At 40.3% G+C, this 14,280-nt stretch overlaps 1 protein-coding gene across 1 annotated transcript in view; it reads right to left on the reverse strand.

Moving 5' to 3' along the window:
- Positions 1-14,280, reverse strand: part of LOC309364076 (RNA-binding protein 27-like) — a 28,069-nt gene that overhangs the window by 13,459 nt on the left and 330 nt on the right. Inside the window, exons 2-7 of the mRNA XM_081900794.1 lie at positions 11,201-11,319; positions 9,866-9,990; positions 5,646-5,737; positions 4,764-4,975; positions 3,831-4,091; positions 3,378-3,608 (exon numbers count right to left, since the gene is read on the reverse strand). Of these exons, the coding sequence (XP_081756920.1) occupies positions 3,378-3,608; positions 3,831-4,091; positions 4,764-4,975; positions 5,646-5,737; positions 9,866-9,990; positions 11,201-11,319 (1,040 nt within the window). The remainder of the gene's footprint in view (positions 1-3,377; positions 3,609-3,830; positions 4,092-4,763; positions 4,976-5,645; positions 5,738-9,865; positions 9,991-11,200; positions 11,320-14,280) is intronic.

The raw sequence follows: 14,280 nt of genomic DNA on the forward strand, positions 1-14,280 counted from the left end.
ACTTTATATTTTTATTCCTGCCCTCAACACCTCTCAAAATATTTTTATTCATCTCCTGCATTTTCTTCTTCTTTTCTCCTTCCACACTTAATTTAAAACTTACGCCTCTCCATTCCTCTTTCATTCCTTGAGCTTTCTCCATTCACCTTTTTCTCATGACTGCTTCCTTCTCTTTCCAGATATTATTATTATTATTATTATTATTATTATTATTATTATTATTAACCTTTTATGTCTCCAATTTTCCTAAAAGACTCCTTTGGAAAAGGACCTGCGCCCCAGTAAGCTCTCTGTCTCCTGGCCACCTTTACTCAGCATGCAGAGTTGCTGGTGTTAGGAGGGCCCAACCACAAGGCTACAATGTGGCCAGGTATTGGAGAATTGAGGCCACATAGAAGTATAGGCTTGATTACATACAGTTAAGCAAAGTGGTATCATAGTCTTAACCTACATATTTTAATTGTTTTATATCTGTATTATTTACTGTGCTCTAACTTTCGAGTGTTTAATTTTAGCCTATGTATATTTACATGCTCTCTATTGCTGTATATGTCCATATTTCTGGTCTGTGATCATAATAATTTGATACATTCATTGATAGTGAATGGCACCAAGCTTTGGTTAAAGCTGCTTTTCAATAAACTGGAGAAATTATTTTTCTATTGTAATGAACTTTCTGTGTGACCTAGAAACAGGATGAGTCAGTGGCACAACAATAACAATAGTAACAACCAGAACAACAACACAAACAGCAGCAACAACAAAAACAACGGTGTGGTCATTCTGACCTTCCTGACAGCAAACCACATCTACTAAATATTTTCCACCTGTCCGATTACAACAATTTAGAATTTTTGCTTATTATTTCATCAACCTCAATAGAAATGTTGCAAAAAGGGTAGGACTGAAGAAAGAAAACACATTATCCTTGCTGACTGATCCAAAATAAGGGGCTCATCCTTTGCTGTGCAAGGACAGGCTTTGAACAAGTCATATGCACATCTGCTGCTTGTTTAAACTGGTTCTTTTCTTCCAATGGTCCATTGAAATAAACAGTCTTTGAAATAATCCCAAACTGATTTTGTTTTGCATTATAAACAATCTCTGAACAATCTTATTTTCCTGCCTCCAACAGCTCTCGCACTTTTGTCTGCAGAGGATCTGCAGCTGCTGAACAAACACCCAAGCTGGTCACAGCTTCAGTGAGGGTGCACACAGAAAACGAGCCCATTCTTCCCAGTGTCAAGGAAGAGCCAATTCAAGTCCACTTCAAATTCTAACCAAATTTCTCTCTTACAATTTTTTCCACAATAGCTAAAGAGGACCTTCTACGTTTCATAAGACCTCTGAATATAAAGGAATATGGGAAGCTGTCTTACATTGTCTCAAACCAATGGCCTTTCTAGCTCAGCATTATCTCCATCTTTGTTCTTCAAGTGTGTGTATGGGGTGTGTGTGTCAGGCCCCACTACTGCTTCACTTATCTAAGGTAAGAACAGCAGCACTATGACCACAGAAGCAACACATTAAGAAATAGGTTCCCAAATGCTTGATTGAGTTTGCTATTTGTGGGTTTTCAGGAGCATCTGACTGGCTACTGTTGGAAATGGAATCTAAATTCTTCTAAATTTTTAATTATTCATCTGTTCTAGTGAATGCCCTAAATCATAATCCTACACACACACACACACAGAGATATTTTTCAAGTATGATACTTTGTTTATCTAGCTGCCCTCTTACGATGAGCTTGTACTTTGCTCAAATCTCCAAACCGGTAAATAATTCAAAGACCTTAATTTACTCCCCTGACCCAATTTATCTCAGAATTAGTAATAAGTTACTACTGTGATTGATTTTTTTTTAATAACTAAAACACAGCATTAGTGGACTTCCCCTTAAAAACACATGCACGCAGTGGCATGTTCTCTATTTTTTGTCTGAAACTAAATTTAATCTAGCCAGCTCTTTCTAGCATCTCTGATGTTTTAGAGAGAGAAAAAAGGAAAAGCTTTTTCATTATCCAAAGGTTTGAAAAAAGGCCCAACTTCTGAAGAGGGCTGCTAGTTCAGGCAAGTCCAAAAATAATTGCCTTTATACAATGAAGTAAATAGGGAAATGCTTTGACACTACTGTTACCTAGGTGCCCAGTCTGTCTGACACCTGGAGGGTGACCCTTAACTCTTCACCTCCTTAGCACTACTCTATAAGTGGCTATGCAACGCAGAGGACTTTGATTAACGTGACAGAAAACACACACCTTGGCATATACCAGCTATTCTTAAAAAGAGACAAACTTGCCCTTACTGCCTGGGAGAAAGAGCTCCAGCATGATACAAATGTGTGATCTGGCACCTGATCTATCCACCAACTGTCAACACAAGCACATGCTTCTATTTGCCCCGGTAGGAAAAAACTTCACACATCCTCAACATTACTGTCTCCACCAGTAAATTAATCAACAACTGTTTGCATCTCTTAAGGTTCAAGATACATTATACATTTAAGCTGCAATCCTGTACCATTATGCTGCAGCCTTAGGGTCAATTATATACCTATGCTTGTATCCAATGGTATCACCAAGCAGAATGGGCATGACACGAGCCGCATGGAGACATCCTGGTGGAAGTGGTCAAAAGGGAAGGAGGCATGGGACAAGGACAGGGCATTAGAGGAACTGGATCCCTGGAAGAGGTTTAGCAGCTTAGGTGTCCATCCAGTTCCAGGACAGTGGCTGTGTGGACTGACAGCAGAGTGCCTTGGACACCCCGAGCACCACATCACAGCAGACTGATGTGACCCTGGCCCTGGCCCTGCCCACTGTCAGTGATGAACCCTCCTGGGCTGCTGCCTGGGAAAAAACGAGACAGTGAGCCTACCCCGTTGACTCTGCCTCCATCAGCAAGGATGTGGAGATGGCTGCATGGGTGCACACATTCAGCAGGCCCAGCCTATTCAGAGGAGAGCCATCTTGTTTGCCCAGCCCCATGGCTCAACCCATTTAGGGTGTGTCAAGTGTTGAGACAAAATCTTAGTTTCTGTTTAGCCATATACCTAGACCACTGCTGCATTCGTTAACCTGAAAGCTTCATAACCTGATTTATATATATCAAACTGACCTTCACATTAAAGCCTTTGGCAAAAACCTAGTTAGGAGTCCGAGCACTGGATCTACTAGAGGGTCTGGGCAGGAGGAAAGCAGTTTTCAGTTATTCCCCCTGCAGCTCCCTCACCCACCCTTAAATGTGCTCTGGAGGGTCCTTCAAACCCCAGATTCCTGTAATGCTACGTTAGAGAAATAAAGCACAATTTATGAAATCTTCTCAGCTACTGTGCCGACTGTAGTATTTTAAAGTGCTATTTTAAGGAGGAAATCTTACTTGGTATAGGAATTCTAACAGGTGGCGGCGGCCGAGGATGTACATGTGGCCCTGGCATTCTCATGTTGTGAGTTGGGCCTTGCCCAGGAGGCATAAGCATTCCAGGAGGAGGAAGTCCTGGGGGTGGTGGAGGAAATGGAATCATGCTTGGCAAAGATACTTCATCCACTACCAATGGGTCATTTCCGTGATCATATTGACAGAGGTCACCAAGTACACAAAATCCTCTCTCTGTAAAATAAAAATAAATCACAATATAAGCCATCATTAATGGTAGCTTACCTTTATCTGATTGATTATATAGATTACATATGAATGAATGAAAATAGATTACATATAGATTTTAAGCCAAAGTCTCACTTATACTGTGTGGCTGGCAACAACAACAAAAATAGCTCAAAACAACATTCTTAATTGCAAAATCTAAGTAGAACAAGCAGGAGTAACACTTACCGTCGTAATCTCGACAGCGTCTTTTTGGTGGAGCGTTTCTGCCAAACGAATTAGGAGCAGAATGATTGTTGTAGTAATTCGACCAGCTTTCTGTTGTGTTTTCAGGATGGTGAGCAGGTGCAATCACAGTAACAGCACTGGGAATACACTGTGCTCCAGAGGAATACTGTTCAGTAGAGTTAACGGAAGACAAAGACACTGGGTTATATGAGCTCTCCATATCACTCCTTTCACATTTGAATTTGGCTCGATCTCTGTGATCTGGAAAAAAAAATCGTAATAGATTAGGTAAGTTTCTATGTTCGTCCTTCATGCTTAGAGATTCTCTGACAGCATACAGAAAATTTAACACCATAACAAATGCGCGAAAAAAAAAGTATAAGCACAACCTGGTTAATGTCTTAACAGTGTACTTAGGCTCGTTCTTGCAAGACAATGTGAATATTTGTCCTGCAACATATGCACTAACTAAACTGATTTCCTTTAGAAATAAAAAGTAAACTGTATTTTTCAAGTAATTTCAATTACTTTCTTTTGTCTTGAAAGGCTATAGCAACACAAGACCTCAGTTATTTAGGGGCAGGGATCCATTAAAAGTTAAGAAAATCTAACACTTCTTCCTTGCCAAAAGAAACCTAGCAATATAAAGCAGCAGCTTTTACCAACAGGGAAAGTATAACAGAAGGTACTGCTCTACCAGAATACACCTGAGAACAAATTAAAAAAAAATATCCCTAGATTAGGTTGCTCTCAGATCACAGCTTTTAGCCAGCTTTATAACAAGTCAGCAATCACTTCTTTTCAAAGACAATTCTGTTTGTTGAATTTGCCAGAAATTCAAGATAAAATGTTCATTAAGAAGTATGACATTTCATTAACTCCCATGAAACTCAAGATTAGACGTTACTTGTCTATTATCCTTAAACGACTCACCAACATTTCTGTTTGCATCCCTTTCTTTGTTTGCCTCCTGGTCTTTGCTTCTACCTCTGCTGCGGCTACGACTTCGGCTAAGTCCTCTACTTTTACTGCGACTCTTACTTCTTCCCCTTCGCCAATCGTATTTGTCTCTATACAAATCGTTCCGTTCGTAGTATCTATCATAATCTCTCCATTTGCCATCATCTCTTTTTCTCTCTCTAGTTCTATTAAGAAAAACAACACATGCAAACAGGTGGATTTAGAAAAGCTGAAAATGCTTATGGCATCAAAACAGAACAACAGTTTTGACAGAGGGAAGTTTGTATGAAGAACTAAACAACGTAATTATATCCAAGTGACATCAACATTGGAAAAAACTACAAAAAATGTTAGGTGTAATAGCCCTAAAGCAAATAAACACCAAATTGTTTGTCTTACTAAAGGATGCTAGTACTGCATATAAATAAAAAAATCATATTAATATAGTTGGGGACTGCCCCCCTCCTGCATAAAACAATTATTTGCATCCATGGGCACAGAGGATTCAATACAGTTCTCTAAAATTGTGTGTATATTTACTTATTTCATTTATATCCCATCTTTCCTGCAGCAAGCTCAAGGTGGGGTACCTAGTTCTCCTCCACCCATTTTATCCTCACAACAACCCTGTGAGGTAAGTTAGGCTAAATGTGATTGTCTGGCCCTCAAGGTGACATCTTAATGGATTATGTTGAGAATCTGTAAAACTTCCCGATCATAATACAAAAGGAGGGGAGACATACATTACTAAATTTATCACAAAACTTATTATGATGTCTGAAACAGAGAGGTTTAATTGATTTGGAGTCTAACAAATGCTAAGAAGTGTTAAAGAAGAATACTTCAGGTACTAACCTTTGCTCATTAGAATCTGAACGATTTTTCTGTGGGCTAGTATATTTCTTCTTTTTGCCCTCTCGCTCATCTTCAAAAGTCTCCTGAAATGGCTAAAGACAAACAGCAAATCATCACCTCACACGAAGCTCACTCCCAGGGGCGCGGGGAAGACCCCAAAGAATATAAAAACCCATTTAAGCAATAAGAGAGCAAGGCTCGAGACAAGTCACTGTATACACATTTTAAATTTGCTTCTAGTGTGAAATGTATTGAAGAGGACAACTACAAAACAACCATCTCTTCCCATATGAACCAACCTTGACCCTGCAATCATCATCTGAGGCTCTTCTGTTCTGTGGTGGCTCCCACCTCCCCCCAGGGAGGCTTGCCTGGCACCTATCTGTAGGTGCTAGGCAAAAACACTCCTCTTCTCTCAGGCGTTTGACTAATTAAACAATACATGGTCTTTTAAATGGGGTAGGTGGCCTGCTTTGGTTTGTTACTATGGTATTCATTTTTATGTTATTATAAACTGCCCTGTAAATCTAGGATGAAGGGTGGTATAAACATTCAACAAACAAATGTCCATCATAATATTTTTTATAATTGTTACCTTTAAGGAATTTCATTTTAATTTTAAAACTGCTATATTTTAGGTTTAAAAAGATTGCCTTTACAGTATAACTGTGGAAGCACTCATAATTTGTTGCAATATCCCTTGTGTTCAACAAGGCTGGATTACTACTTGGACTCAGAAGACTTTCACAAGCGAGGCGGGGCAGGGGTCACAACAAATATGCTGTTTTATTACTTTCATTGGGTCTATGGGGAGAAGACCATGAAGACACTTCAAGGCTTTAAAATGTCAAAACTAGAATTTCAAATTGGGGCCTGAAACAAACTGGCAACCAGAGCAGTCGGGCCAGAATTGGGGTGTGTTATATGTTCATGCTTCCTTGTTCTGGTTAACAATCTAGCTGCCATGTTCTAACTAACTGTAATTTGGAAACTGTATTCAAAGTCAGCTCAATGTATGACACATTGCAGTAGTCTAATGTGAAGGTTACCAGAGCACAGACAACTGAAACCACGCTCATGTCTAGCTGGATAGGAACACAGCTGCGCTAGCTGGTGGAAGGCACTCCATGCCACTGAGGCAACTTATGCTTTCAATGACCAAGTGATCCAAGAGTACCATCAAGCTGTGCACCTGCTCCTTCAAAGGGAGTGCAACACCTTCAAAAAGAAGATGCATTCTACTCATGCAGACAGAGGACCTGCACATTACCAATGTCTTAAGCCTTATTTGGATTGAGCTTCAATTTGTTGGCCCTCATCTAGCCCAGAGTTCCATGCAGTGGCGTAGCGTGGGGGGCGCAGGGGGGGCCGGCCGCACTGGGCCAACATCTGGGGGTTAGGGTTAGGGGGCGCAAATCCACGGGTTAGGGGGCGCAAATCCACGGGTTAGGGGGTGCAAATTACTTGCCTTGCCCCGGGTGCTGACAACCCACGCTACGCCACTGGTTCCATGCAGTTGTTAAAAAGAATGGGAGATAAAATTGCACCCTGTGCTTTGGAAGCTTCATGCGGCTGAACAGTATACTCTAAGCACTACCTTCTGGAGAGAACAAACCAAGTAGGAACAAAGCCACTGCAAGACAGTCCCCCTATTCTCAACTCTGACAGCCTCTCTGTAAGAATATTATGGTCAATGGTATCAAAAAGTGCAGAGAGGTCAAGAAAAATCAATATGGATACATCCTCCCTGTCCCTTTCCTGACACAGGTGAACCAAGGCAGTCTCAGCAACAAAGGCAGGCCTGAATGCCAATTGAAATGAAAAATCAGTCTTATCCAAGAGCTATTGGAGCTATTTCAGTGTTATTAGTTTTCATAAGCAGAAGAGCTGAAATCTCTAAACAGACACTGAGAGGAGCTCTGCAAAAAGTGTGCGACAGTCTAACTCTGTAATCTCAAAGCCATTAGCTTTCATTACATAATGCAATTCATACTTTTAAAAAAAGTTTGTAGAAGAAAGACAACAAAAGTGAGACAGAATATACTGAACTGTCTATAGAAAGGGGGGTCTAAACATGATTTAAGCATTCTCTAGTTAATCTTTTGATATCTAAGAGAATTTAGAATTAGAAATAAAAATCACCTTTAACATTACATGAAATACAGGCATATGAGATGGGGGAGGAGCGGGACTGTGTGTGGTGTGAGGATATCATGTCTCATTTGACCTTATCTAAGTATAGCCAAATACTTTGCTGTAATATGTCCACCACTTACATCAGATCAGCCCGTCTGAGCTATGAACACATTACACTTTAACTGGTTTATTCCTCCACTACTTACTCTTAAACAAGACACCCCTAGTACTATGAACTGAACAATCTTAGAACAGCCAAGGTTGTAGGATTTTAGCAAGCAATGTATGAAGTCAGACTCGACAGGATTCAGGATAGGTAACAGAATGTGGGGGTACTTGAAGTTGTGGACTCTTGTAGAGCACCTCTCTTTTCAAGTAAACTTTCTCAAAAAGCAGAAGATTGCAGAGGTCTTGTTATCTGGCTTCAGAATCAACTTTAAAGCCTGGTTGCACTCCCTTAATAGGTTTGGACACTGAGTGTGCTCACTGATTCAGCTTCATCATCAGAAGGACAAATGTAGCATGGAGAACCTTCTACCAGTTTAGATTGGTACAACAGTTACAATTGCAACTTTGCTGTATTTGCAGCACCGAAGTGACCTCCCTGGGGCACAAGCCTGGGTAGGGTGTATGGAGGTCCTGGGCTGCCAGACGACAATACTTCCCTCTCGGCCTCACTGAGGTTGTCCAAAAGAAAGCAGAGCAATACATTTGGCACCTGTTTAGCTGCAGGAGTTACTAGGAAGAGGCATACAAGACACCATCCAACTGCCTTAGGCACCCCACTCTGGATTTGTGTAGAGTTTGCTCCTTAAGACTTTTATACTCCTAATTATGTCCTGCAAATCAGTGTGCATAGATTGTTCCTCAGGGTTTACTCCCGAAGCCTTTCATACAAATGAGTATAGCTGCAAGGTAGAGACGGTTTAGGATCAGTGTTTTCCTTCTCCTAGATGGGCTACCCTCCCAGGTTGACAAGCCCCATCTAGGACAACTGTAACTGGACAGATAGTTTAACTTGTTATCCACACCATGGAACCACCTGTCTGGATTATGCAAGATGTTGTGTGTGGGCCTGTCTCTGATAATTGTCCAGAAACCTCAGTCAGAATATGGCTGCAAAGGTTACTAAGTGAGAGAGATGAGAACATTGCACCAATGCTCATCACCTTCACTGGCTTCAAATCTGTTTCCAGGCCCAATTCAAAATGCTGATATTGACCTTCAGTCTTTTATGGTTGCGGGTCAGGGTACCTGGAGGACTGCTTCATCCTTTTTTCCCCCTAGAAGTCTTTGTCTGAGACCCATCACTGGGTGCTTCCACCAGGTGACTGCAGAGAGCACGGTATTATATTTTTTGGTACCACATGAATACCTCTTCTGTTACCCAAGAAAATCTTTTAATAAAAACATTTTTAATAATAATAATAATAATAATAATCCAGGACTTTTAAAGTCTTTTATAGCTTTAAACTGTTTCAACCTTATTATTTTATTCTCACCTCCTTGTATTTTAGGTCGCATTGTTTTTAATTGATACTTTTTATTTCACTACTCAATCAATTTTAATTTACTTTCTTTTATGTAGTAAGCTGCCTGAAGAACCTTGTTACAGAGTAGCCTATAAATAAATGTAAAAGCACAGTGTTGACACCTCAAGTTTACCAAGCCATTCATCATCTAAAAGGGCTGAACTATGAAAGAAATTTTCACTTTGCTAACTGCCATACATAGATTTTCAAAATGACATGCATAACTATTAACAATGGATCTGCACTATAAAAGATAGTGAAACTGTCACCTGCATGTGTGTGTCTACACATGTACACACACACACCAGCTTATCTGCTGCCTTTGGATATTAAAGGGAAAAAACTACTCATGTTTCTAATAAAGCTAGACAATCCTATAATTGCCTGTCAATAAGTCACATTGAACTCAAGGGTGCTTGTTATTGAGTAGATATGTATAAGACTATACTGCATGGCTTCAATCCTATGCACACAGTGGGACACACTTCTGAACAAACATATACAGGATTGCACCAAGAGACACAAGCAAGAGACAAAGAAATTTAACATTACCTCCTCTTTGATTTCTTCCTTGACCTGACACACAGGCTTCAACTCTGGCTTTGCTGGTTCATTGGGAGCTAGGTAATCCTTGGTGTATAGGCTCTCAAAGAGTTTATCAACAAAGCCTGAGGTTTCTGGAAGAGACATACAGAAAAAAGGAATCATTCCAAAAGAGATCCTACTCCCTAGTTTTATATTAATCACACTTCTGCTGTTTTGATCCAGGCCAGTTGAGTTCATTGTACCTGAAAGAGCACTGGTCTAGTTTTCTCATTAGCAAAAAGTCTGCCATGCTACACTGCAAGTCTCTTTAAAAGTAAGGAGTATTTAAAAATTCATTTGCCAAGTGACACGGAGGTCTAACAGTTGAAGGAAATGAAATGTTCCACAAAAGTACACTCTTGTATGGTGTTGTCCTCTACCTAAACTAGCCCTTTGGATCTACGCCATATGTTCTCAAAAATGCATTAAAACCTATTGGTTAATCATTTTGTGTACAGAAAAAGATGGTGTAAGTGTTGGTGTAAGCAAATGGAGCTTGGCGATTCCTTCCAATCCTGGAGTTCAAAAGCAGTGGTGAAGATGAATGCTGCTTCCTCACCAGCCCCATAGTTAGGAGCATATACTTGATTTTGGCTTTGCACCTGCCAGGCCCAAGAACAGGATCATAAGCATCCTCTACAACCTTCTTGGAAGCAATTCAACTATAGTTTGTGAGCTTTCACCATAGTTAAGATCAACCAGTCTATGGTTCAGACAACTCACTAAACTGTAATTAATCTAATTACAATTTAGTCAGTACTAAACTATGGTTTAGTATTACATTGAAATGCAGCCAATGTTTTGTGGCTTATATTCAAACACTTTGTGATTCATATTTGTATTTCATAGCTAACACATGCTACACTAACTTAGAGATGAACTGGTTTGTGCCATAATAAAATTGTGCTCTAGTTATTTATATTTTTTTGTTCTCGTAAGTTAATATGGATACTCTTTGGCCAATGTAAAGATGTATTTCTCCAGTAATTGTGCATAGAAGTTAAAACTATCTGTGACGGGGGGGGGGGGAATGTTTCACACTCTTATATACTGCTTAATTGTAAATAGGCAAAGTTCCTTTATAAGTACAGTACAATTGTTTTACTGAGAAGGCCAAACATTTATACAGTTGGAGCTGCTATCATATAACTAAGCTCCATCTAGGTGACCCTTGGGGGTCCCTTCGAACTCTACAAATCTATGATTCTATCTCCAGGTTTCCTACCACCATATTCACAAAATCCTGCCATTAGTAAAAAATAAAATAAAATAAAATAAAATAAAATAAAATCACAGCAGTACCTTTTTGCAGAAAGACATCTAGCTGATCAGCGCAGAAAGCCTTCAGTTCTTTTTCTGGTTTATCTTTTTTTACCAATGCCACAACATAGTTAGCCAAGGCTGATGGATCGGCATCACATCTAAGGAAAAAAATACTGCTATCGTTATGTAACTTACAGCATTATGAGTCTAATACACAATGAAGCATTACAATGGATTCCTCTTCAGTGAAGACATGTCATTAAGCATGAATATCTCCCCTCATTATTAAGCAGCATGTCCCACAAATTTTAGTGGGCCATGCTTCCAAGTACATATGGTTAGGCTAGCAGGCTTAGAATGAAGTCTTCTAATTCAAGGGTGGATAGAACATCTTGCTATTGTTTTAATTTAACTAGTGCTCGATACAAAAATAGAATTGATACAAAAATAGAAATTATGTTGAACAAATGCTATACAAACAAACAAGCAAACCTACTACTCAGTATAATTTTGACAGCTCCATGGAAGAACTAAGAACATAAAAGAGCCCTGCTTGATCATGCCATGGCCCATCTAGTCCAATTCCCTGTTTTCACCATGGCCAACCTATGAGAAGCAAGCAGGGCATGACTGCAGCAGGGCTCTCCCCAATTTTGATTTCCACGTTTGAGCAAATAATTACTATTCTACCCTCAAAGTGTCCTTTGTGAGGTTTTTAATTCAGCTGAATTAAAAACTTCCTCTTTGCTCCTGGATGCTGAACCACAAATGGCTTAATTACCTGGGCAACTGGGCCATAGCAAAATGGTACGACATATGATTGGCATGCAAAGAGTATCAGTTTAATGCCTGGAGACTCCAGTTAAAGTCTAGATAGGACCCTGGCATAAGACTCAAGATAGCAAACTCAACAATAATGTGAGATGGACCAAAGGATCTGGCTCAGTATAAGGTAGCTGTAGATATTCAAGAAATCTAAAACATACGGTAAATTAGAGACATTTTTCTACTTTTCGTATGTTAAATGAAGCACAATTTTATGACCGGTTCTGAAACCAGGACTGAAAAAATGCATGTTGATCTAACAAGGACATAATATTCAAAACTAGGTTTCAGCAACTGTATTTACATACAGCTGTGACTGCAAGCATAAGCCAAACAACTATCAGTATTAACCAAATATGTCATTTAGCAAATTAACCAAAATGGTTTGTCCAGAAACTACTATGCACAACTAAATATACTGGGTGAAATTTAATGTTGCGCTATGATAAGCATTCCATCTGCACAAGCTTATACAGTAGCCAGAAAGAACGATTTATTCTACACCCCCCCCCGGTGTACTAGGGGTTCTCCTAACCCTCCTGAGCCAATTTCAGGGGGCAAGCAGGGGGAGGAGAGTGGGGAAGCCCCATTGCACAAACAGAAGCCCTTGCCCAGGACTTTCACTCATAGAGTTTGCTAGGTGAATCCCACCCACAGTAAAGAATTTAGGAACTTTTCATGGTCATAATTATGCAAGTCTGCAATTATGGATTAAATGCCAAAATTGCCCAGAAATGCAAATGTGAAATTGCTGCTTCTTTATTGTTTAATAATAAATCAGAATTTTGTAGTAGTTGAAATAGGAAATGCGTATTAAAGCCAACAAAAACACAAAGGCAGGATAATTAGCACTTGAAATGTCTTCAAGGAACTGGGCAGGCATTTGGAAATTAATGCTTCACAGCATAGAAGTACACATTAAGATTATACAAATGAGACAGAAATGCACTCTGTCTATTTACAACAAGGTAGTTCAAGTTTACTTTTAACCCACTCTTGGCATATTCAAGGGTGTCTGTAGTCTTAACTCTCTGTTCAGAACTTTAAACTGAAGTCACATATCAATTCAAGCTAATAGTTTAGTGTAGAGTACTTGCTCCCAAAGTTAAGTGCAGGGAAGTTGACATGTTAGCTCCTGGGCCAAAAATTAACAGACCAACTGCAAAAATATATATAATATAAGATTTCTGTCTAGTATCTCTGCCTGCTTATCACTGATGCAGTGATATACACTTAGAATTTAAATGTCAGCTTGACAAAACACCAGCTTATTAAGCAACAATGTCAAGCTCTCGGTATATATTCAGGATGGGGAACTGTATCTTAACAGTGGTCCAAAACTCCCCTACTCCCATGGGCCACTTTGACAACTGCAGCTATGGGAGATAGCAAGGCGGGGTGTTGCTGTGAATCCCTCCAAAAGGAGGGGTCATATCATAAAGACACCACAGTCTCCACTGTGCCTCATTTCCAAAAAGTAAACACAGACCCTGGGTAAGCAGCCTAAGGAAACCCAAAGCAACTTATAACCAAAAGCTTGCAACTAAAAATAAAAACACAATCAAGATTGCCCTCTTTCGTCTGAAGTGCTCTTTTAAACTGCCCTAACAAACAACTTATCAACCCCCAACATTTCAGATGTTATGACAAAGGGATGAACACAGGACGGGACAACATTTTGTCTCCACTGTCGCACTCCTGCAGTAAGGCACCCTTGGCCTAATGCTGCATGTTTAAATTTTCAAGGAGCTGCTCTGAAGAGTAGTTCCCCTGGTTTTGTTAAAGTGATATATACTGTGGTAGCTATGCATTATAAAACAATTAGTCACCAGATTACAGTTTGGAAGAACTAGGAGCAAGTGCAGAAGACAGAAAGCAGCACCCCTCTTGAAATGGTAACCCTGCATAGCTAAATAAGCTCAGCACCTACTCTTTCCGTGTGTGTGTGTGTGTGTCCCATCCAAACAACCAACTTCCTCACGCGGCCCCTCAGCGGCCTCCCCGCCCCATAACCACTTATAACCTTAACCTCGTTCCTGAGGCACACCCCTAGTTGACGCCAGTTGCCCCGCACCCCCTGCCGACCCACAGCAGCTCTCCACGAATCCCCTCTTGCCGCCGCCTCCTGGCACTAAGCCCATCCCAGCACATGTACCCCAGGACTTGAGGCATTTTACCAGTACCGACCCCCCCCTCACCTATTCATTCACCCCACTGACACTTTAGCAAGGAGCCCCCACATATACGTAACTCCTCTTCCCCAGCTCGGCCCCCCCCTTTCCTCGGTTGCCTCT

Source organism: Podarcis melisellensis, assembly GCF_964234715.1.
Source record: "Podarcis melisellensis genome assembly, chromosome: 2".
Classification (NCBI taxonomy): domain Eukaryota; kingdom Metazoa; phylum Chordata; class Lepidosauria; order Squamata; family Lacertidae; genus Podarcis; species Podarcis melisellensis.